This window comes from Odocoileus virginianus, chromosome 15, assembly GCF_023699985.2.
Source record: "Odocoileus virginianus isolate 20LAN1187 ecotype Illinois chromosome 15, Ovbor_1.2, whole genome shotgun sequence".
NCBI lineage: Eukaryota > Metazoa > Chordata > Mammalia > Artiodactyla > Cervidae > Odocoileus > Odocoileus virginianus.
Genome location: NC_069688.1, coordinates 48,609,604 through 48,632,109, shown reverse-complemented (window position 1 = coordinate 48,632,109; position 22,506 = coordinate 48,609,604). Strand labels below are relative to the sequence as shown.

General features: G+C 40.7%; 1 protein-coding gene across 5 annotated transcripts; it reads right to left on the bottom strand.

Moving 5' to 3' along the window:
• Positions 1-6,586: 6,586 nt before the first annotated feature.
• Positions 6,587-16,484, bottom strand: ZNF706 (zinc finger protein 706). 5 transcript variants are annotated; one of them, XM_020874423.2, is made up of 5 exons: positions 16,262-16,483; positions 15,068-15,213; positions 12,445-12,581; positions 9,480-9,587; positions 6,587-8,806 (listed from the first exon to the last, which is right to left on the bottom strand). In XM_020874423.2, exons 3-4 carry the CDS (start codon positions 12,577-12,579, stop codon positions 9,492-9,494), a joined length of 231 nt encoding a protein of 76 aa, XP_020730082.1. In that variant the 5' UTR covers positions 12,580-12,581; positions 15,068-15,213; positions 16,262-16,483; the 3' UTR covers positions 6,587-8,806; positions 9,480-9,491. The 5 variants fall into 5 exon arrangements, with proteins under 5 accessions (XP_020730082.1, XP_020730085.1, XP_020730084.1 ...); XM_020874426.2 differs by lacking the exon at positions 15,068-15,213 and having other exon boundaries at positions 16,262-16,484; XM_020874425.2 differs by lacking the exons at positions 15,068-15,213; positions 16,262-16,483 and adding an exon at positions 15,914-16,190.
• Between the last annotated feature and the right edge of the window lie 6,022 nt (positions 16,485-22,506).

Below are 22,506 nucleotides of genomic sequence, written 5' to 3'. Positions count from 1 at the left end.
ACCTGCTGGGCAATGGAGACCCTACCTAACAGCTTCAGAAGAAGGGAATGTGACTGGAACTACATAGGACATTAGTCCAAGTGAGGAAAAGGGAGGTTCACAGTAAAAAGATAATGTACACATTTACCTAGAGACTAAGAGCACATTTCCCATCTTGCACTTTCTTTAACATTCTCTCTTGTGTTTTCTGAAAATCAAGACACAAATTATCTACCTCTAGCCTCCAGGCAGCTTCTCATCTGGGTAGTATCTCATCCTAGAATGACAGTAGTTCAGATTTAAGAGTATCAAATTCTGTAAATTTCTACAGCTGAGTTGTGATTATAATCAAGGCCAAATTGAACACTCCCTTTGGTATTTCATTACCATGGGTTCGTTTCATTTCTAGTGAGACTTTCACAAAATACATGGCGTATCAATAGGACTTGCTAAGGCAGCACTACCCAACACCCATTCCTTGTTATTGTGACTCAACTGAAACAATTATTTTTATTTACTGCTTTTCAGGAAATCTGCCCTTCTAAAAGTTAGTCTCCTTAACATTATTTGTAATAGTTTGTAGGCGTGTTTCATGTTTATTGTGTATTCCTCTTTCCCACATCTAGCACATTTAAAAAAAATGCTGATCTTCAAGGGGAAAAAAAAAAATCAGCATCTGAGTTGAGTCCTGAAGAATGGATATTACATCCACACGAGCCTGGGCTTGATGAAGAGAAGAGAAAGCATTTCAGTCAGAAAAAGCACAGGAAGAAACAGGAAAAAAAACAAGAAGGGTATGTGTGAGACACATTATGTGCTGTATTTCAGTAGAAGGGCAGGGGAAAGGGAGAGAAGGGGAGGAAAGCTAAGTTACTGAGCACCAGTGCTCAGCACCATGGAGTGGAAGGGGATATCACTCACTCCTTAAGTCAGAACAATTCTCTGAGGTCAGTTATTAGGTTTCTACATTTTGTAAGGAGACTGAAGATTCCATAGCTCAGAAAGTGAAGTGACGTGTCCAAGTTCACTCAGCTAGGGAAAAGCAGAGTCAAATTTGAAATTGGATGTTGTCCTTTTTCTCACTGGGTCATTCAAGTACAGCTTTAAACAACCTTCTATTCTATTTAAGGAACTCTGTTCCTATCAGAAATACTGGCTACTCAAAGCCAGGCTTAAATGCAATCTATTTGGTTGAGAAATCTATTTCTCTATTTTTATGAGAAATCTAAAAAGATTTAGAAACACAAAAGCCTATTTTGTTACTGTAAATTGAACTCACATAATAAAAATTACTGTCCTTTTCTTTGTAACAGGCAGATATCAATAAATCAAGCAAATTTCATCACCCTTGAATAAAAATCTGTTAAGACGTCCAGCAAGTAGTATAGACAGATCCTATAACTTTTGTACTAATATAATTAAGATGCTCAAGCTCCACTACAAATTAAGGAAATACACTATGCTTAAGCTACCAAATTTAAGGAAGAGTGCTAGTATTCAAAAAGGTGATGCAATAATATTCAAGGTCAAGTATAACATGCTCCTGCCTCCCCTATGCTACCAGGCTTCTGCTCAGGCTTTCTCATCTTCTATTTTAATAAAATACAACACATTCTTCAGAATCTCATGACCTATTTCCTTGCATGAGCTTTAAAGTTTATGATGTGGAATTCTATATGTGGAAACAAAGCCTTCTGCATAAATTTGAGAAAATCTAAATGATCAACAACAGGGGAATTACTATACGACAAAGAAAACCTACAGCAAATCTACCCTATGGATCATTATGCTGTGTGCTCACCCACTCAGTCAAGTCTGACTCTTTGTGACCCCATGGGCAGTAGCCTGCCAGGCTCCTCTGCCCATGGAACTATCCAGGCAAGAATACTGGGGTGGGTTGCCATGCCCTCCTCCAGGGGATCTTTCGAACAGAGGGACTGACTCCACAAAAATTCACTTACAAACTTTATATGAAGAAAACGCCACTTGTTATAACGTTAGTGAAATGGCACAGTATAAAAACATAATATGCAAAGAATGACATGAAAGTGTGTATTAACTTATAAAAATACATTTGCCATGTATGCACAGGTACATATGTGTGTATGTGAGACAGAATATTCACCAAAAAGTTTCTGTTACGATGTTTTAATATTCAACTTTACTACTAGTCCCCAGAATTCAATAGATAATGAAAATGTATTACTTTTATAGTGAAGAAGACAACAAATATCACAGACTTGCTGTAGTCTGGGACTATTCAGAGCAGAGGCAAATCTCCCTAAACACACGGTTTGGATCCTCACAGTACCACTGCGCTATAGCAGAGCAAAATTCTACCTGTAAATCTGCATTCTTAATGACACTGAATAATCCCAAGTTCAATTATGGACAGGGAAAAGTGCAAGAGGTTGTAAAAAGATCTCTATCAAAACAGTGCCAACACCATATCTCACTGTTGAATATTAATCCTAGTAACATGTCACTTCCCTGTCCCCAAACCCTGAAAGGAGCCCCGTGGTGTTGGGAGTTAAACGAACTATTCACTGCAGAGTATGCGCACCGCACAATCTGCTCCCCTTCGAATGCCTGCTCCCTGCTCTGAGCCGTGGACTCAAAGGCTCTCATTCACAAGCCTTGTGCTCTGGTTGCCTACTCACTTTCTGTCAAAGAAACTTTATGTACTTGCCTGAGCTCACTCAGCCACCCTCACTTTGCTTTCCCATTCACTCCTCCTCCCCAGCACAGACCAACCTCTCCAACCCACACAGCATCTCCTTCCTATATATGCCTGCAGACATTACTGTCTCTAAGACATGCAAAGCACTTAATATAGCCTACAATTATATAAATATGATATCCCTTAAAACAAATTTTAATTTCTAAAGATTAGGGAACTTTGTTACATTTTCTATAATAATTCATCACTTTTATATAATGCTTTACAATTTATACAGAAAAGGGACAACCCACTACAGTATTCTTGCCTGGAGAATCCCATGACAGAGGAGCCTGGCGGGCTATAGTCCATGGGATCACAAAGAGTTGGACATGATTGACTGACTAACACTTTACGGTTTATAAAACACTTCACATATATTACTCTCAACAAATGTCAGTAACAGAATGCTTTAAGAAACAAAAACAAAAAAATAAAATGACAAACTTTTTTTACAGAGCATGCTTCAGTAATGATGTGCAGTTGTGGAAACTCCTCATTCACAGTCCACTGCCTAAAGATCTGGGAGAACAATACTTTTCTCCCCCACAACCCACAGATAATATATTAATAGTAGGAAACAGGCCAACATTTCATAAATAAAACAAAACCCTCACGCCCAGTGCCCAGATCTTGGTTTCTAAATACCATTCTCCAATAAGAGGAAGCAGGTCTCTTTGGAGAAATAGTTTCTTCCAGGGCTGGTGCAGGGAACACACAAGATTAGCCCAGAGCTTCCTACAGTAATAAGGAAATGCTCAAAAACGAATGGGGCATATCAAAGGGATATGTGAGACAATGTGAAAGATGGCCAAAGCCAGAATAATCTGAATAACAAAATAAGAGTACTGAGTCCATATGGATATAAATAAATGACTGAATAAACAAATGTGGAGAACAAATCCTCCTTATAGAAGAATTTCAAATAATGTACATTATTTTCCCCTCCAGCAGGTGGAGCTAAATCCCCATGCCCCTTGAGTAAGGGCTGGACATCCCAGTACTTTAAAAAGACAGCATATGCAAAGAAAAAAATAGTGATTTTCTGTGGAGAAACCTGACCTAGAGCACCTTAACCAAGGGACAGAGGTTAACATCACCAGTGATGTCACGTGGGGATCATTCATCTCTGAGATGATAGGTGAAGGGCACTTCACCTTTGTGGTTTTCTTCCCCAAACACCTGTTACCCCAACATAACCATGCAAAAAAAGACAAATTCAACCTGAGAGACATTCTACAATATACCTGCATGCACCTCAAAACTGTGAAGGTCATAAAGAATACGGCAGACTGAGAAACAATCAGAGGCCACAAGAGACCAAGACGAAATAACTAAATACAGTGTGGTATTCTGGACTGGATCTTGGAACACAAAAAGGATATTACAAATAAACTGCAGCTGATAACATACCAGTGATGGTTTCTTAGTTCTGACAGAGAAAATAATGTAAGATTATAATATGAGGGTAAAGTGAAATTGGGTGAAGGGACAGAACAACTTTTCAGTACTACCTTTATAACTTCTAAAGTATCCCCAAATTAAGAGTTTATAAAAAAATTTCAGAGGCTGCTCTTGCCTCTCCTGCCTTCTGAGACGGCCCACATTCTGTGCATGGAGTGCTTCTTCCCTGAATAAACCTTCCTGGAAATGGCAACCCACTCCAGTACTCTTGCCTGGAAAATTCCATGGACTGAGGGGCCTGGTAGGCTACAGTCCAGGGGGTCGCAAAGAGTTGGACAGGACTGAACGACTTCACTTTCACTACGAAGAAAAAAAAAAATTCAGAGATACAGATCAAACAACATGTAGAAGCATCCTATATCAAAATCGGAAGTTTTCAATATGTTTAGCCCAGAGGATGTCTGACTTGTAGCCAATGCTACAGACTTTCCTTCCTTCCTCAGCACAAGTGTTCTATACTAACAGGCAGTACCGCTTAACCCATCTGGCCATTTCCCCTAAGTCCTTTGAATAAAAGATGAGCAGGAGTCAAAAGTCTGAATAATATGGTACAAACAACATCAAGCTTATATGAATATCTGTGAATAAAGGCATTTCGCAGTTTTAAAAGCTAGTTAATTTTACCAGATATTTAAGTCTCAGTAGGATATATTAAAATAATTAAATAAAACAGATTCAAAGGCTTTGAAAGACAAACCTTGCCAGTATCCCACATTCCCATTTAACAAGTGAGAATTTCTGGGTACCATAGTCATTTAAAAAATAAAATAAACTTAACATTTACAAAAAGCACTTCAAGGAGTTCCCTGGCGGTCCAGTGGTGAGGACTCAGTGCTTCCACTGCTGTGGGCCCAGGCTCAATGCCTGGTCAGGTAACCAAGATGCCACAAGCTGTGGAGGCGTGGCCAAAAAAAGTACTTCACTTGTCTTACACACTGACCTTATAAACCGATATGAGTGAAGGAGGCAATATTGAGATTTTGAAGTAGATTAATTACTTTGATATTAAATAATCAATTAATATAAAATAAAAATTTAAGCCAAAGTGGTGTGTCTGGCAAACCAGAGATGGTCACCTTAGCTATAGATCTCATTTTGAGAAACACTTAAAATTGTTAGAGGAAGTACTATGATGGCCTATTTCCTAGTTAAAATTTTAATATATTAAGAGTCCAAAATGCAGGTCCCATTCTGAATTTTATAGCACAAGTGGTGATAAAGTGAAATACTTCTACCAAACCCTAAGCTGTTATTATTAATATCATGTAAGAAACAATGATACTGAATAAATTCAAAAATGACTAGAAAGGAATATGATTTTAACAGAATTACTTCACAATACCGATATACCCTTATGGATATAAATAAATGCCTGAAGTCTGTCTATGAGTAGATTTTAAATTTGGAGCTGTATTATATAAAAAAAACTGGAACTAAACAATTGTTAAAAAAACTCCCAAAAGATGGTAACTTAGTAAACAGTGTGGCCAAAGAGCATTTAAAATAGAAGACATTTAATTTTCAGTTTAATATGGTAATCCACAATTAATAAAGACAAGCTGTACTTTCATTAATAAAACATCTATTTTCTCAGCCAAATAGATAGATGTTCTATTAAATCTTCACACTGGGAGTAAAGAGTTTTCAGAAACTTTAACAGATAAAATTAAGCTAGCTTGAAAGATCTCAGAATGTAAAGTCACAGTAAATACAACCCCCTAGTGTTGATCCTCATTGTGATACATTCTAAAAAGTATATTCTCTGACCAAAACTAAACCATACCAAAAATTGCCCCCAAAATGAAAATTCTAGCACAAATGAGTTAATGTAGAAACAGAGGTTTAAATATATTTCAGTTAATAGCCTGGACTGTGGTGGGTGGGTCACTGTATTATAGAAAAAGGTCTCTATATTAACCACATTTTAGAACAGGTACAGTACAATCCACATATTTAAAAAATGAAAAACAAAGGTTTTGGAGGGGTAAAATAGTAATGCTGGTAAAGTCTACCTTATTCATGATACACACATCTCAGGTTTTAATTATGATGTGATTATCAGGTATACAGTACCTTAATATAAAACAACATGTGTTCTCTCAATCTGAGTCTATGTCTTTAAGGACTTATCCAATTTAATTAACTGATCTATGCATTTTTTAAGTATTATTTTTATATTAATAGTCGATTATTTCCTCCACTAATATAGCTAGGTTCTAAACAAGGGTTTTTTTCTTTTTTTCTTAAGTATCCTACAGATCCCAAATAGATAAAAGGAAAACACTGAGAAATGAAAGACATCTGTCACCCTTAGAACTACCAATTCTACACTCAAGAGACAATTCTGAATTGAAAAAAAAAATTTTTTTTAACTGGGAAGAGGCAATATAAAAACTTCCTAAAATGTAGAAGAAATTAGACTAGTTTAGTTTTAATATCTTCTTTAATAAGACATTACAGCACACAACTGAGCCCCCAATGTGTCAGTTAAACACGGGGATGCAGATCCATAAGAAAGAGAATGGAAACAAGTCTAACGTTAACCCCATTCCTTTTGGCAACTAACGGTAATACAGAATACAACAGGAGCAATTCTGTGTATTTTATCAAGTCTTCAAAGACACCATAAGAGTTTTACAATGAACTAAGCTGTCATCTGTTAAAGAATCTTCAAATTAAATAATGAAGATGTTTAAAAATTTCCCCTGCTAGTAGATTTAAGCCAAACACAAAAAAAGGGGACTGCACTAATAACCCTCACATGAAGTATAAGAATGTCTTATTCAACATCAGTGGAGCCATTTCCCTATCACTGAGGTCTAGTTAAATATGGTGTCTTCAGCTGCTTACAAAAAAGGGTTAAACACAAGAACATAAAGCTTTTATTCTGAATTACAGTCAATAAAGCAAAAAAAAAAAAAAAAAACCCAAAACTTGTAAAAGGTTTGTAAATGATCCGTTACTAACATAAACATACATATGCTCAAAGCACTTTTAAAAAGTTTTAAATTGTAATTTAACCATAACTTCTGTAATACCCACTGTAAGCAATTAGGCAAATTCTAATGTTCTGGTAACCAACATATTTGGAATTAACAGATAATAAACCTGAAACTGAGGAAATTAAGTACATGGAAAAAATTACTATTTTAAAGTAAGAGTATAAGAATAGGAGTTGCTAAGAAACTATCACCACTGAAGCTTTTCCTTGGAAATATCTTATTTTAAACTTACACTGAAGACAAACAAGGTGGGCAGAAAATGCACAGCTATAAAACAAATGCAGTGATGAGTTACAGCAGAAAGAGGGAATGCATTTTGTAATCAATCCACAGGATCAGATTTGTGGCTCTAAGCAAACCCAGTAAATATTTGCATGTTCTTCCTATTAAATCAACTTTAAAATTTAAACTGAGTTACAATGGTTTTACTTAGTATTAACAGTTGGCAAAAGCAAATTAGAAGAAATCTAAAATTAGTCTTTTTAATTGGGTAGGATTTACCGCATTCATCCCAACCAACCCACTTCCCCATCCTTAAGAGTCAAAAAAAAAAAAAAATGTAGATATTGGCCTATTTTAGTACTTTTCTAGTTCACATGCAAGTCATACTATACACAGTCTTTGATTTTAGGAACCAGAACAAAGTAAACTCCTAAAATCAACTATTCACTTAAAAAGGAAAGAAAGGAGACGGTTCTGGGAATTAACCCAGCCACAAGTCATTCCAATCCTTCCGTTACTGCAAAATCCATTCATAAATTGGCCAAATTATTATTAACTTCCAAAAACCCCTTCCAAAATTACGAACTTCAATTTCAAATCAAAGAACTTAAACAATTTTCAAAGAATCAAGTATAATTTATAAAAGCGCTTTACCAGTTCACATATGTTCCATCATATTTTATATTATACAACAGGCTGCTTATTTCATTGTGGCATATACTTTAGAACATAATTTTTCAGGAGGGCTCACTGACAATCCTACCAATCTGAAGAATATATCAGTTATCTACAGGCTATACCTGGCTGGCAGATATAACCAGGTCACACAGCAAGCTGAAATAGTCCAACCTCAATCACAGGAAGAGGGAAAAATGACACGATTGCAATATACTAAGGCAGCAGGTAAGTCATTCTTCACCTAGGTCAGCAACTGCCAATAAAATCCTGTGCACAAATTAGTGAATGAGTCTGCTCTGGTTTAACTATGAACCTGCCCCTGAACTGAGAAAAGGACCTAAGAACTGCGCTTGCAATTTCAGCTGATGAATTAATTAGATTTTTATAAGGCAAATAATGTAGAAAGAACAGAATTTCTAAAATCATTTATCCTGTGATGTTGTAAAATCAAAGTACTACTTTATTAAATGAGTTATTTTACACAATATGAACATCAATATAATTACAATTGTAAAAAAATTTTTTATAACAAGGATGGACTGATTTTCAGATTTCCAAATCAGAGTCAACTGTACATTTACACACAATTGTCTTTGCATGAAGCCCAAAAGGGAACAGCATAAAAATGAGTGTTTCTGTAGCCCCTTTATTTTTGCTGATCAACAGTTTGTTAGAAAAGCAGCTGCAGGTTTGTTACCTAAGGTCTGAGACAGTAGAAGAATCAAAGGTGTCACGTATTCACCTACAAAACATAAGATGTTCAGTGAATGTAAGCATTACATAAATATGATTTATATGTATTTCAAGTGTCTTTTAAAAAAGCAAAACATGCCTAAGCTATGAAGTTAGCCTGATAGATCTGTCAAACTTAGTTGACAAACAGATCTTTGATGAATATAAAAAGAAATAATTCTCATACATATACCATCACCACCATTTAGGAAAAAAATCCAACCACACAGAAAGTACAAACTGATTATTTTCAAGTAACTGTCCAGTTTATAGTGAATGCCTACATCCTACCTTATATTTTAATGTACTCTGCTAAGCACTCTAAGTCAAATACCAAGAAAAAAGCACTCACTGACTATGGTCTGCATCATTTCTGGGAGCAAGATCCTCAAATACCTTTATAATGGTTATTTTCTTTAAGCTGAAAACTCTTCCATTCTTGGACCAGAGTTGGCCAGCCTCATCCCATTTTTGGCCACAGTGGTAAAAACTTGGATGTTTCAAAGGCATTGAAAGGATATGGTCTGGGAAATTGGACTTCTAACAATTGCAAAGTTAAATGTTAACTTAAAAGAGGGCAGTAATGAAGGCTCAGCTAGAAGACAGAGATCAATTTTACAATCACAGAAGATAGTTCTGTTCTTGTATACAACCTGACATTAGCAAAAGAAAATGTCAATTACCTGTAAACAACTTTATGCCTGAACATCAGCTAATTCTGGAGGAAGTGGAGTCTTAGGATGCTTGCTCTCAAAGTGCTGCTTGAAGGTCTTAGGGTCTGGCATTTGTGTCTAATTTTAAAAATTGTGCAAAAAAGAAGAGTTAGACCTGATTCATGAAATAAAAGTGTGTTTTTAAAATCCTAAGCCTGCTCATGATCAACAACTATTGCAAAACACTTTTAAACTACTTTAACTTACTGGCTGACACATGAAAAAGGATTTTGTAGCAAAGAAACTCGTAGCATATCTGACATTTCACATATAAAAAGGGATGGGTCACATAGAGTATTACCTGATTAACAACAAACAATAGATAACATTTACTGGACATATTATGTTAAGCATTGCTACCAAACTTTTCACAGAATCTTCTCGTAATCTTAAATCAGTTTCTACTATCCACATTTTATGTGCTAAAGAAACTAAAACCTGCAGTTTAATTTGTCCAGTACCTGTGTTTAACTTAGTACTAGGCACTTCAGACTTCAAATACTACACTATACTGACTTATCTAGGTAAGGACATTCAATTATTTATTCTTTAAGTACCTTACATTAGATAAAACATGAAATAAACATTTTTTGTTGTTTTGCGTTCTATCTGAGATACTCTAGTATTTTTAGGTCAAAGTATTTTTTCGTTCGTAATTTAGTGAAATTTACTTTTACCTTGTCTCTTTACAAACAGAATCTGAAGCCTGCTCAATCTCATTATTTTGTGTATATCAAAGCTCAATAAAAACAAGTTATTTAATGTAACAGATTTCTTCTCTAATGAGAACTTTTAAGGAGTTAGGAATTCTTTCATCAGTAATGACTTCAATAAAAGATTAACTTTAGTCCAGGAATCAATCAAGTCTTATCAATATCCCTTCCAACCATGGGCTTATTCTTTCATCAGTAATGACTTCAATAAAAGATTAACTTTAGTCCAGGAATCAATCAAGTCTTATCAATATCCCTTCCAACCATGGGCTTCCCAGGTGGCCCAGTGGTAAAGAATCTGCCTGTCAACGCAGGAGATGTAACAGACATGGGTTTGATCCCAGGTTGTGAAAGTCCCCTGGTGGATGAAATGGCACCCCCTCTCCAGTATTCTTGCCTGCAGAATCTCATGGACACAGAGGACTAGCAGGCTTCGTGAACAGTCAGATACGACTGAGCATCTGAGCCACTTCCCATCCATACTACCAATTCTATCCAGACATACAGAAGAAAAAAAGTCTGTTGTAACTGGAACCACCTCACCATGCACTTTTCCTTTGGCACTTTCATTCACTAATTTCAAGGGTGGTGACCTTAGGGGACTTCCCTGGTGGCACAGTGGGTAAGAATCCACCTGACAATACAGGGGACACAGGTTTAACCCCTGGTCTGGGAAAATTCCACATGCTGTGGAGCAACTAAGCCCAAGCTCTAGAGCCCATGAATCTCAAGCACTGAACATGCACACGCAAGAGCCTGCAACCCACAACTCCTAAGCCTGAGCGCTGCAACTACCGAAGCCCCTGTGCCCTAGAACCCGTGCTCCCCAACAAGAAAAGCCACCACGATGAGAAGCCTGCTGAGTAGCTCCCGGTTGCCCCAACTAGAGAAAGTTCACTAGCAGCAGCAAAGACCCCTCACAGCCAAAAATAAAAATACTGTGAAGAGAAAAAAGAGTGGTGAGCTTAAACAGGCAAAAAAAAAAAAAAAAAACCACCCTGGCCTGGTATTTAAAACTTCTTCATGGCAGTGTGGTACAGTGGTCCAGAAGGTGGGCTCCGGAGGTGGGCCTCCAGGGTTCAGATCCCAGCTCTCCAACATACTAGCTGGGTGACCCAGCACAAGTTATTTAACTCCCCATGACTCAATTTACTCTTCTGTAAAATAAAAGGACTTTATGCCATAGAGGAGTTGTGTGATTAAAGGGCGCATACATGTAAAACACGTGGCTCAGTGTCTGGCACCTCGTAAGCACTCAATAGCAGCTGTTATGATTATTCTTCAATCTAATAAAACACATTAATGCTAGTAAAAGTCCTCAACGTGGATATACTCTAGTTTTGTAGACATAACTACAAATTTAGCAAAGGAAAAAAAAAAGCCAAGTATATAACCAGAGGTGTCTTATATAGCTCTAAATTAAGAATGTAAATCTGACTTTTCTTACAAAGTTCAAAGTATATTACTTGCCCTTAAGAAGACATCTTTTTTCTCCATGAGGAAAGGGTTTTTGCTTTGTTCATTCCTTCTCAATAACACCAAGAGAACTGTGTCTGGCCAGAAGAGCTATTGCAAAAATATAATTGTTGGGAGTCCTAAGGCAGTTCGGAGAAGGCAATGGCACCCCACTCCAGTACTCTTGCCTGGAAAATCCCATGGACGGAGAAGACTGGTGGGCTGCAGTCCATGGGGTCACTAAGAGTCGGACATGACTGAGCAACTTCACTTTCACGCGCTAGAGAAGGAAATGGCAACCCACTCCAGTACTCTTGCCTGGAGAATCCCAGGGACGGGGAAGCCTGGTGAGCTGCCGTCTATGGGGTCACACAGAGTCGGACACGACTGAAGTGACTTAGCAGCAGCAGCAGCTAAGGCGGTTCAGTGGTTAGAGGACTCTGTGCCTCTACTAGGGGGGATATAGGTTCAAAACCTAGTCAGGGAACTAAGATTCTTATGAGCCTCAAGGCAAAGACAAAACACACACACACACACACACACAAAATCATTGAATAGAAGAATGAAGATGGGTTCCTAACACAACCACCTCTCAAATCTCCTATTTCAAGTAAAGCATTTATCTTGCAATGTTTGCAAAATTTTAACCTATACAAACCAATCTCTAATGAAAGAACTGTTCGTGAGAGAGCTATGTCTTTCAGATAAGACTGGGCACATTCAGGGTGGTATGGCTGTAGGAAGTTATGTCTTTCAATTCCCCTTACCCTACAGACAGTGCAGGTATATATTAAGGCAGCTTTGGCAGCAGCCTTCTGGTCATGTCCTTGTTTCTTCTTTTGTCCAGCTTGCTTTTTGGCATTTTTCTGCTGAGACTGAATCTTCTGCTGTCCACGAGCCATATCTGAAAACAGAAGTTCAGACATTAGAGTGAAATCTTAGTATGATAACACCTCAAGAACTGGACAGCTGTTTTATAGAAATACCAATCAAAATGTATGGATTTTCAAATTCTCACACATAATGCTACTAGAGGATAAATTGCTATAACCACTGTAGAAAACTAGTCACCTACACTATAATCTCACAATTCCACTCTTAGTATATATTAATAGAAATGCAAATATATTTTTGTACAGCAAAAGGTACAGTTCAAGAATGCTCAGTGCACCTGTTTCCAAAACTGGAAAGAATCCAAATGCTTATTAATAGTAAAGTAGATACATAATTGTGGCAGACTTCTATAATGGACTACCATGCAGCACTCAAAGGGAAGGAACTATGATTACAAGCAACAACATGGTTTTATCTCAGTGTTAAAGGAAAAGAAGCCAGATACAAAGAACCTGTGTTGTATAAAGTTTAAAACCGTCAAAACTAATCCAGGAAGTAACAATGGGAAAAAAGGACATGAGGGAGATTTTTTGGGTGCCAATAATGTTCTGTGTCTTGATTCAGGTAATGGTTATACACGCGTTCACTTGTAAAAATTCACTAAACTATACACCTAAGAATTGTACACTTTCCTGTATGTAATCTTCAAAAGTTTACCTAAGACAGTTTAGCCCCTTCCTCAATCACTTAATCATTTTGCAAAAGTACTTTCCCCTTTGACCTGAGATTCTAACAACTTTAAGAGAAATGAAAGCTGTCATCCAGTGCCTCTAAAGAAGTTAACAGGAGCAGTGGGAACCATCCTCTTGAATACTTAGGTTTCATAAAATTACTGTGCTATTCTTTCTTTTAAAAAAAAAAAAAACTGCCCTTCATATGACTGCTGGACAAATTATTAAGTGAGATTAAGGGTTGCTGTTGTTGTTCAGTTGCTCAGGCATGTCCGTCTCTGCGACCCCGTGGACCGCAGCTCGCCAGGCCTCCCTGTCCTTCACCATCTCCCAGCACTTGCTCAAATACATATCCATTAACATTAAGGGTACTTTCACAAAAATGAAAGATACCCCTTTTTACTACTGGCAATCTGAAATTAACATGGGTTAAAAATTAGGGGAAAAATTTTTATTTTTTCAATAAAGTTAAAGACTTCTTTAAGACAACGAGTTAAATCTGTTCATAAAAGGTGTATAATGAGTTGGAGCTGGTTTTTAAATACTTCAAAATAGGATTTTTAAAATAGGATTTAAGTAGAATCCCTATGGATAGTTTTGACTAGCACTGCAATTAAATTTTAAACTTTAAAGTCATTTCAGGACATGAACACATAATACATCCATTAACTTCACCAGGAAAGAGTGTTAGCTTGTTCTCACTGGAACCTTAACTAGATAAGAGGTCAAAACAGTCACTGAAACACCCCAGTTACTCCCAAAAAGAAAATGGGGAACAACAACAAAAAAAAGCACATCCATAGGACAAGTTCCCACTAGCATTAAACATCGAACCTAAAAGTGAAAATACAAAGGAAGGTCAATCCTTTTCTAGGAAGCCAGCTTAGCATTTCAACAAATTACAAAATTTTTCAGTATGGCTAGCCTAATATAAGAACCCCATTCCCATCAAATAATGGTATATACAATCGGATGTGTTAGCCACTGAAGGCTAAACTTCCATTTTTGTTATTTAAAAAAAAAAACCAAATCCTTATTAATTCCAAGTCAAATGAAATGCTTTTTTAAAAAGTATATTTATGGCAAGTTTACAAACCTATTCCCATGGAAACAGATTTGGACACTTCTGCATTATTTGAATGATAGGTATTCAATCTTTATGACATCTCAATGTTTATAACACTCTTAGTATCTCAATGCCTTAGCATCACTACCTTAAGTCAGAATACTTCAGGCTTCACATGGATCTGAAGTCTTCCACATGATGTATGTTAATACACAGATTATATATGTAACCTCTTAACTGCTTTACACTGGGGGGGGAAAACCTTATAAAATGGTAAGCTACTAATTCTAGAAGTTTCTTTGATATCTAAACGTTATTAGCTATTCTGCTAAAATAGTCATGCACTGATCTGAAAAAAGCAACTTTTGCAGTTACCATTGCTGATAAAATAAAACATTAACAATACATTTTCCCATTCTCACTGTCATCTCACAAAAGTAACAAAAAAACCATAACAGCTTCAATAAAGAAAAGATTGTGGTTGCTGTTCTTATTTTTAAAACAGAAAACACGAGATAAAGGAAATTGAAATCAGTCTAAATGCGTAAGACAGGCCCCTAAGTTCTAGCGACACGCTCGCATTGATTTCCTTTCTGAAAGCAGAAATGCAAACGAACAAACCACCTGCTTTTGGACAGCTCAACTCAGGGCTTGCTCGCAAGCCAACTGAGTTTTCTACAAAATCTTAAGCGTAACTAAGCATAACTTCTCTTTGATTAAATGCAGTGAACTGAGGGGCAAGAAGTCATTTACAAATACCTAGAAGCTGGCTTATAACTTTATTTTGTATGGTCTTCCGAGGGGGGCTGTAAAGAGGGAAGTAAGTAAAGCGAATAACGAGTTCTTCCAATATGAGGGGTTCTTACAGGAGGTACCGAATATAAGCCTTGACCCCAAAGAGCCTCCTAAAACCAAAACAAACGAGTAAGAGAAAACATTTTTGAATCCAGGAAGTAGGATCATTTTCCATTAAGTATCTGAAAACGAAGAGGCCCGGGCAGTGAACAACAACTTGACTCTGGCTTTTTTAATGAACTAAGTCCCTTTCAGAGAGGAGGGAGGATGAAAGGGCCGGCAGTTAGGTCTATCTTACCCAGCACTTCGCTGAGCTCGGCTGTTAAGCTCGGCACACCTTCCTTCCCAGACCGGCCTCTCCCGCCTGGGAGAGAATTCCTCCTCTTTCTAGGCCACCGAAACCCCTACCTACCGGCCCCTCCTCACGGACCCTGGCCCGAGACGCGCCTCCCGGGGGCCTCCGTTGCCCGAAACCCGGCCCCTTCGGCCACCCGGAGCCCCAGCTGAGGGAAGCCGACCAGCTGCTGCCGCCAGCGGATAAGGCTACCGCTCCGCCGCCGCCGCGGCCGGCCTGCGAGCCGGCCACCTGCAGGGCCTGGCGGGCGCCCGAGATTCCCCTCCTTCCCGGCGGCCCGCGCCGGGACAGGGCAGGCTCGGCGGCCCCTCAAGGAGGCGGGGCAGGTCGGCGGCCCCTCGCGACCCGCGCTAACCTGCCCGCCTCCTCACGGCCCCCGCCGACCCAGCCGGCAGGCCCCCCACCCCGGCTCCCGGGCGTCCTGCGGCGTCAGCGCCGCCCCCACAGCCGCTCACCCGGGCCGGGACAGTCTTGCGTCGGAGAGACCGCGCAGCGCGAGAGGGCTTGCGGGGGGAGGTGGCCGGAGGGAGAGGTAGGGGAGCGCGCCCAGCACCGCTTCAGCCTCCTCCACCCGCCGAGGAGGGGAAAAGCGAGAGCCGGCAGCACAACAGCCCGCGCGTCGCACCCGCCGCCGCCGCCGCCGCCGCCGCGCGCGCGCGCCCGCCGCCTCTGCCTTGAGGGAGGCCACTACGCCTCGTGCTCGCGCACGCCGCGCACTTCTCCCAGTCGCCCCAGCGCCGCCTGTTCCCCGCAGCCCCCGCCCACTCGCCTTCCTGCCCCGGCCTCCCGCCCCGCCTCCCTACCTCCCCACCCGCACGCGCGCCTGCGCCTCTTCCGGTTTCGCAGGCCAATGGCAGCGCGCCCCTATTACATAAGCGCGAGGGGCGGGGCCTGGCCGGGAAGGCGGCCTCTCAGAGACAGGAACGGCAGGGGACGTCGCGCTCTGTCCCAGGCGCCCCTCCCCTCCGGCGTGCTCCTTTCTAGGCGGCTTCAGCAGGCCCCGGGAGCCGCGTGATCTCGGTCCTGTCGGGTGACGGCCTGCAGTGTGATTCACAGGTCGCTTGCTCACTGACTCAGGCGGCGGCCCGGCTTCAGCCCCCGCGCCCGTTCCTTCTCATGAGTCTCCAGTCTCGGCGGCGTCCTCCTGTGCCTCGGCTGGTGGAGGCGTGGTGTTGGTGGTGGTTGGTGGGGGGTTCCAGAGAGGCGCGCCAGCGCCGCGGCGGCGTGGGTCACCGACCCGGGAGCCAGCCACCCGGGCGCACCGCCGCCGCCTCCCCCGCTCCCAGTGAGGCCAGCGGGCCGGGAGGGCCTTGCCTGGTTCGCGCAGCCTTTGTTCTCTCACAAGCTGCCTTTCACCTCGTTCCCACGGAAACCCCAGTTGTTTTACCAATCTGAGGGTTTTAGTGAGTTCACGATTCACGCCTGACTGTCTCACTGAGAACTGCCGGCTAGACCTCCCTGACTGTTTCAGGCTCACTACTTAACAATATACTGTTGTTAACACTTAGGGGAATGGTTGAGATGATTGGGGAGGGGGGGGGGATTCTTGATTTACAGACCACAACTGGTAATTTCTAATAGCTGAATCAAGAGAGATGGCGATTGTAACGATTATTAAAAGTTTATCTGGAAAAGACTTGCTAGACATTGGCTTTTTTTCCTCCCTCGACCTCCGCACCCCCAATACACATTGGTTTCTAGTTAGAACTACAGATAAAATAACAAAGAAGGCTCTTGCATTTGACGTTCCTACCTTGCCCATAGCCTCCGCTTACCCAAATTTGTCAGTGCACAGGAAAATGTTAGTTAAACATAATACAACGCAAGTTACCTGGATTGGGAAATGTATAGTCACAAAATTGTTTAGCCAGGGAGGAGTTAACTGCTGATTGAATTTGGGTGGCATAAGACATGGATCTGGTGGTTCAGTCCTTCCTTTTCATCCTCATTTCAGTTCCTGTTGCCTTTTCATGCCCTCCCATATTGCAGTTTTAAAGTCATGTGTTCAAATCAATATTTCTCCAGTATTCAATTGTAAGCTCATTTGTGCCTCTATATACCCAATGCTTCAGTTCAGTGCAGTTCAGTTCAGTTGCTCAGTCGTGTCTGATTCTGCGACCCGATGAACCACAGCACGCCTGGCCTCCCTGTCCATTACCAACTCCTGGAGTCCACCCAAACCCATGTCCATTGAGTTGGTGATGCCATCCAACCATCTCATCCTCTGTCGTCCCCTTCTCCTGCCTTCAATCTTTCCCAGCATCAGGGTCTTTTCAAATGAGTCAGCTCTTTGCATCAGGTGGCTGAAGTACTGGAGTTTCAGCTTCAACATCAGTCCTCCCAATGAACACCCAGGACTGATCTTTAGGATGGACAGGTTGGATCTCCTTGCTGTCCAAGGGACTCTCAAGAGTCTTCTCCAATGCCACAGTTCGAAAGCATCAATTCTTTGGTGCTCAGCTTACTTTATAGTCCAACTCTCACATCCATACATGACCACTGGAAAAACCATAGCCTTGACTATAGGGACCTTTGTTGACAAAGTAATGTCTCTGCTTTTTAATATGCTGTCTCGGTTGGTCATGATTTTCCTTCCAAGGAGTAAGCATCTTTTAATTTCATGGCAGCAGTGCGGTGATTTTGGAGCCCAGAAAAATAAAGTCAGCCACTGTTTCCACTGTTTCCCCATCTATTTGCCAAGAAGTGATGGGACCGGATGCCATTATCTTATTCATTCATTATTCATTATCTGAATGTTGAGCTTTAAGACAACTTTTTCACTCTCTTCTTTTACTTTCAAGAGGCTTTTTAGTTCCTCTTCACTTTCTGCCATAAAGGTGGTGTCATCTGCATAGCTGAGGTTACTGATATTTCTCCTAGCAATCTTGATTCCAGCTTGTGCTTCTTCCAGCCCAGCATTTCTCATGATGTATTCTGCATATAAGCTAAATAAACAGGGTGACAATATACAGCCTTGTACTCCTTTCACAATTTGGAACCAGTCTGTTGTTCCATGTCCAATTCTAACTGTTTCTTCCTGACCTACATATAGGTTTCTCAAGAGGTGGGTCAGGTGGTCTGGTATTCCCATCTCTTTCAGAATTTTCCACAGTTTATTGTGATCCACACAGTCAAAGGCGTTGGCATAGTCAATACAGCAGAAATAGCTGTTTTTCTGGAACTCTCTTGCTTTTTTTGATGATTCAGCGGATGTTGCCAATTTGATCTCTGGTTCCTCTGCCTTTTCTAAAACCAGCTTGAACATCTGGAAGTTCGCGGTTCACGTATTGCTGAAGCCTGGCTTGGAAAATTTTGAGCATTACTTTACTAGCATGTGAGATGAGTGCAATTGTGCGGTAGTTTGAGCATTCTTTGGCATTGCCTTTCTTTAGGATTGGAATGAAAACTGACCTTTTCCAGTCCTGTGGCCACTGCTGAGTTTTCCAAATTTGCTGGCATGTTTAGTGCAGCACTTTCACAGCATCATCTTTCAGGATTTGAAATAGCTTAACTGGAATTCCATCACCTCCACTAGCTTTGTTCGTAGTGATGCTTCCTAAGGCCCACTTGACTTCACATTCCAGGATGTCTGGCTCTAGGTGAGTGCTCACACCATCATGATTATCTGGATTGTGAAGATCTTTTTTGTACAGTTCTTCTGTGTATTCTTGCCACCCTTCTTAATATCTTCTGCTTCTGTTATGTCCCTACCATTTCTGTCCTTTATTGAGCCCATCTTTGCATGAAACGTTCCCTTGGTATCTCTAATTTTCTTGAAGAGATCTCTAGTCTTTCCTGTTCTATTGTTTTCCTCTATTTCTTTGCACTGATCGATGAGGAAGGCTTTCTTAGCTCCCCTTGCTATTCCTTGGAACTCTGCATTCAAATCGCTATATCTTTCCTTTTCTCCTTTGCTTTTTGCTTTTCTTCTTTTCACAGCTATTTGTAAGTCCCCCTCAGACCCAATGCTTAGCAGCATATAAAACATGGTAGGAGTTGAAAGGACTTCTATTGACATATCGTGAAGATGTAGCTTATTAGTAGTCACCATAACCATAATAACTATTAACCTGGCTAATTTTGTTGTTCCTTCTCTGAGTCCTATTGGACTCTCCGCAACCCCATGGACTGCAGCATGCCAGGCTTCCATGTTCTTCATTAATTCATGAAGTTTGCTCAAACTCATGCCATTAAGTCAGTGATGCCATCCAAGCATCTCATCCTGTCATCCCCTTCTCCTGCCCTCAATCTTTCTCAACATCAGGGTCTTTTCCAATGAGTCGGCTCTTCAAATCAGGTGGCCAAATTATTGGGAGTTTCAGCTTCAGCATCAGTCCTTCCAAGGAATATTCAGGGTTGATTTCCTTAGGATTGACTAGTTTGATCTCCTTGCAGTCCAAGGGACTCTCAAGCGCCTTTTCCAGCACCAAACTATGAAAGCATCAATCCTTTGGGGCTCAACCTTCTTTATGGTCCAACTCTCATATCTGTATGAGACTATTGAAAAAACCATAGCTTTGACTATACGGACCTTTGCTGGCAAAGTGACATTTCTGCTTTTAAATAGGCTGAGGATGAGATGGTTGGAAGATATCATCAGCTTAATGGACATGAATCTGGGCAAACTCTGGGAGGCAGTAAAGGACAAGGAAGCCTGGCGTGCTGCAGTCCATGTGGTCACAAAGAGTCAGACACAACTGAGTGACTGAACAATAACAAACAGATAGATAGTGTCAGTTGAGTTACATTGTAGGATACGTTGGGTTTCCCAGGTGGTGCTAGTGGTAAAGAACACACCTGCCAATGCAGGAGACAGAGATGTGGGCTTGATCACTGGGTCAGGAAGGTCCCTGGAGTAGAGTATGGCGACCCACTCCAGTATTCTTGCCTGGAGAATCCCATGGACAGAGTAGCCTGGTGGGTTATAGTCCATAGAGTCACAAAGAGTCAGACATGACTGAAGAAACTTAGCACATAGGATACCTATCTGGTGTAGCAAAATTTCTTCATGTTTGTAAAACCTACATATCTGGTGTGGGGGTGCATGCATCTAAGTCACTTCAGCTGTTCTGAGGCCAACCATCAAAAGCCAAAACTGAGTAGTGGCTCAATTCTTGGAAATCCCCACCCCTTCCTCAAAATAATTGGGATCATCCTCCCGCTCATTAACCTTTAAAATAACCCGGCCCATAAAAACTAACCACACCGAATTTTGAGGCTGTGGTCTTCTGAGATGGTCCACACTCTGTGGAGTGCATTTCTCTCTAAATAAATCCCCTTCTTACCTATCATGTGTCTTTCACTGAATTCTTTCTGCAAAGAGACCTCAAGAACTTGAGCTTCATTAAGTCCTGAAACCAGGTGTGTGATCTTAGTCAAAAGACCGTGAGTTCAAATCCTGGTCATAGGTGCATGACTTCACTACCTTGTACCATATACAAAAGTGAATAAAAAATGGATCACAAACCCAACTGTGTATGCTAAAACTCTAAAATTCTTAGCAAAATACATAGGAGTAAGTCTGCACGATCTTGGGTAAAGCAAAACCCTCTTAGATATGACACTTAAAGCACTGATGACAACAGATATAACCCAGTTAAAAAAGGAGCAATAGAACAGGTTAAGTATTTCCTTAAAGAAGATAAACAATTGGCTAAATATGTATAAGAAAAGATGCTCTCCATCATTAGCCATCAGGGAAGGGCAAATCAAAACATTGAGATTGTACTTCACACCTACTAAAGTGGCTATGACTGGAAATTCCCTGGCAGTCCAGTGGTTAGTGATCTTGGGTGGCATCAGTCTGCAGTGGTTTGAAGCAGGATCTCAGTTCCCCAGCTAGAGATTGAAGTCAGGCCATGGTAGTAAGAGCACTGAATCTTGGACCATCAGATAATGATGACTGCACACCTCTGTGAATATACTGAAAACTGTTGGATTGTCCACTTTGAGTGGTTTGTATATGAATTATATCTCAGTAAAGTTGTTATATATTTAAAATCCACTTGCTTTAGAATAATAAAGAGCATAAAGTCCAATATTCTTTCCATTGCCATGCCTAAATCTCCTTCTCATCTATCTATCCTACCTCAATTAAAGGCACTGGCATCCACTGGGATAATCATTTTGAAAGCTCATTTTTAGTGTTGATATTTCTCAGTCCCTAAGCCCTCACTTCCAATCTGTCACCAAGTCATGTTGCTCCTACTCCAGAATATACACTGACTCTGTCCTCTGTTCACTGCCTCCACTGCCGCTCTCCTGATTCAAATCACCGTCCTTCATCTGGTTTGTCTGGGGCTTGAACCTACCAGGAAATTGAGGACTTCTCCAGCTACAGCCACCACCACCCCCCCATTTTTGTTTGTTTGTTTGTTTAAAGGCCATGCTAGGTGGCTCGTGGGATCTTACTTCCCTGACCAGGGATTGAACCCAGGCCCACAGTGGTGAAAGCAGAGTCCTAACCACTGGACTGCCAAGAAATCCCCTCCAGCTCCCCTTTAATAAAGTCACTTCTATGGAATCAGAATGATCTTTCTAAAATTAAGATCTGCTCAGGATTTGTTGTTCGGTTGTGTCCGATTCTTTGTGACCCCATGGACTGCAGCACAGCAGGCTTTCCTGTCCTTCACGTTCTCCTGGACCTTGCTCAAACTCATGTCCATTGAGTTGGTGATGCCATCCAACCATCTCATCCTCTGTCACCCCTTCTCTTGCCTTCAATCTTTCCTAGCATCAAGGTCTTTTCCAATGAGTTGGCTCTTTGCATCAGGTGGCCCAAGTATTGGAATTTCAGCTTCAGCATCAGTCTTTCCGATGAATATTCAGGGTTGATTTCCTTCTGGATTGACTGGTTTGATCTCCTTTGTGGCCCAAGACACTCTCAAGAGTCTTCTCCAACATCACAGTTCAAAAGCATCAATTCTTCAGTGCTCAGACTTCTTTATAGTCCAGTTCTCATATCCATACATGACTACTGGAAAAACCGTAGATTTGACTAGACAGACCTTTGTCGGCTAAGAATGTCTCTGCTTTTTAATATGCTATC

Bases quoted from the DNA above. Each gene is read 5' to 3' on its own strand.
- ZNF706 (XM_020874426.2), bottom strand. From the start codon at position 12,579: ATGGCTCGTGGACAGCAGAAGATTCAGTCTCAGCAGAAAAATGCCAAA. The intron at 9,588-12,444 runs GTAAGGGGAATT...TTTTAAAATTAG, and splicing joins ATACCTGCACTGTCTGTAGG to ACACAAATGCCAGACCCTAA.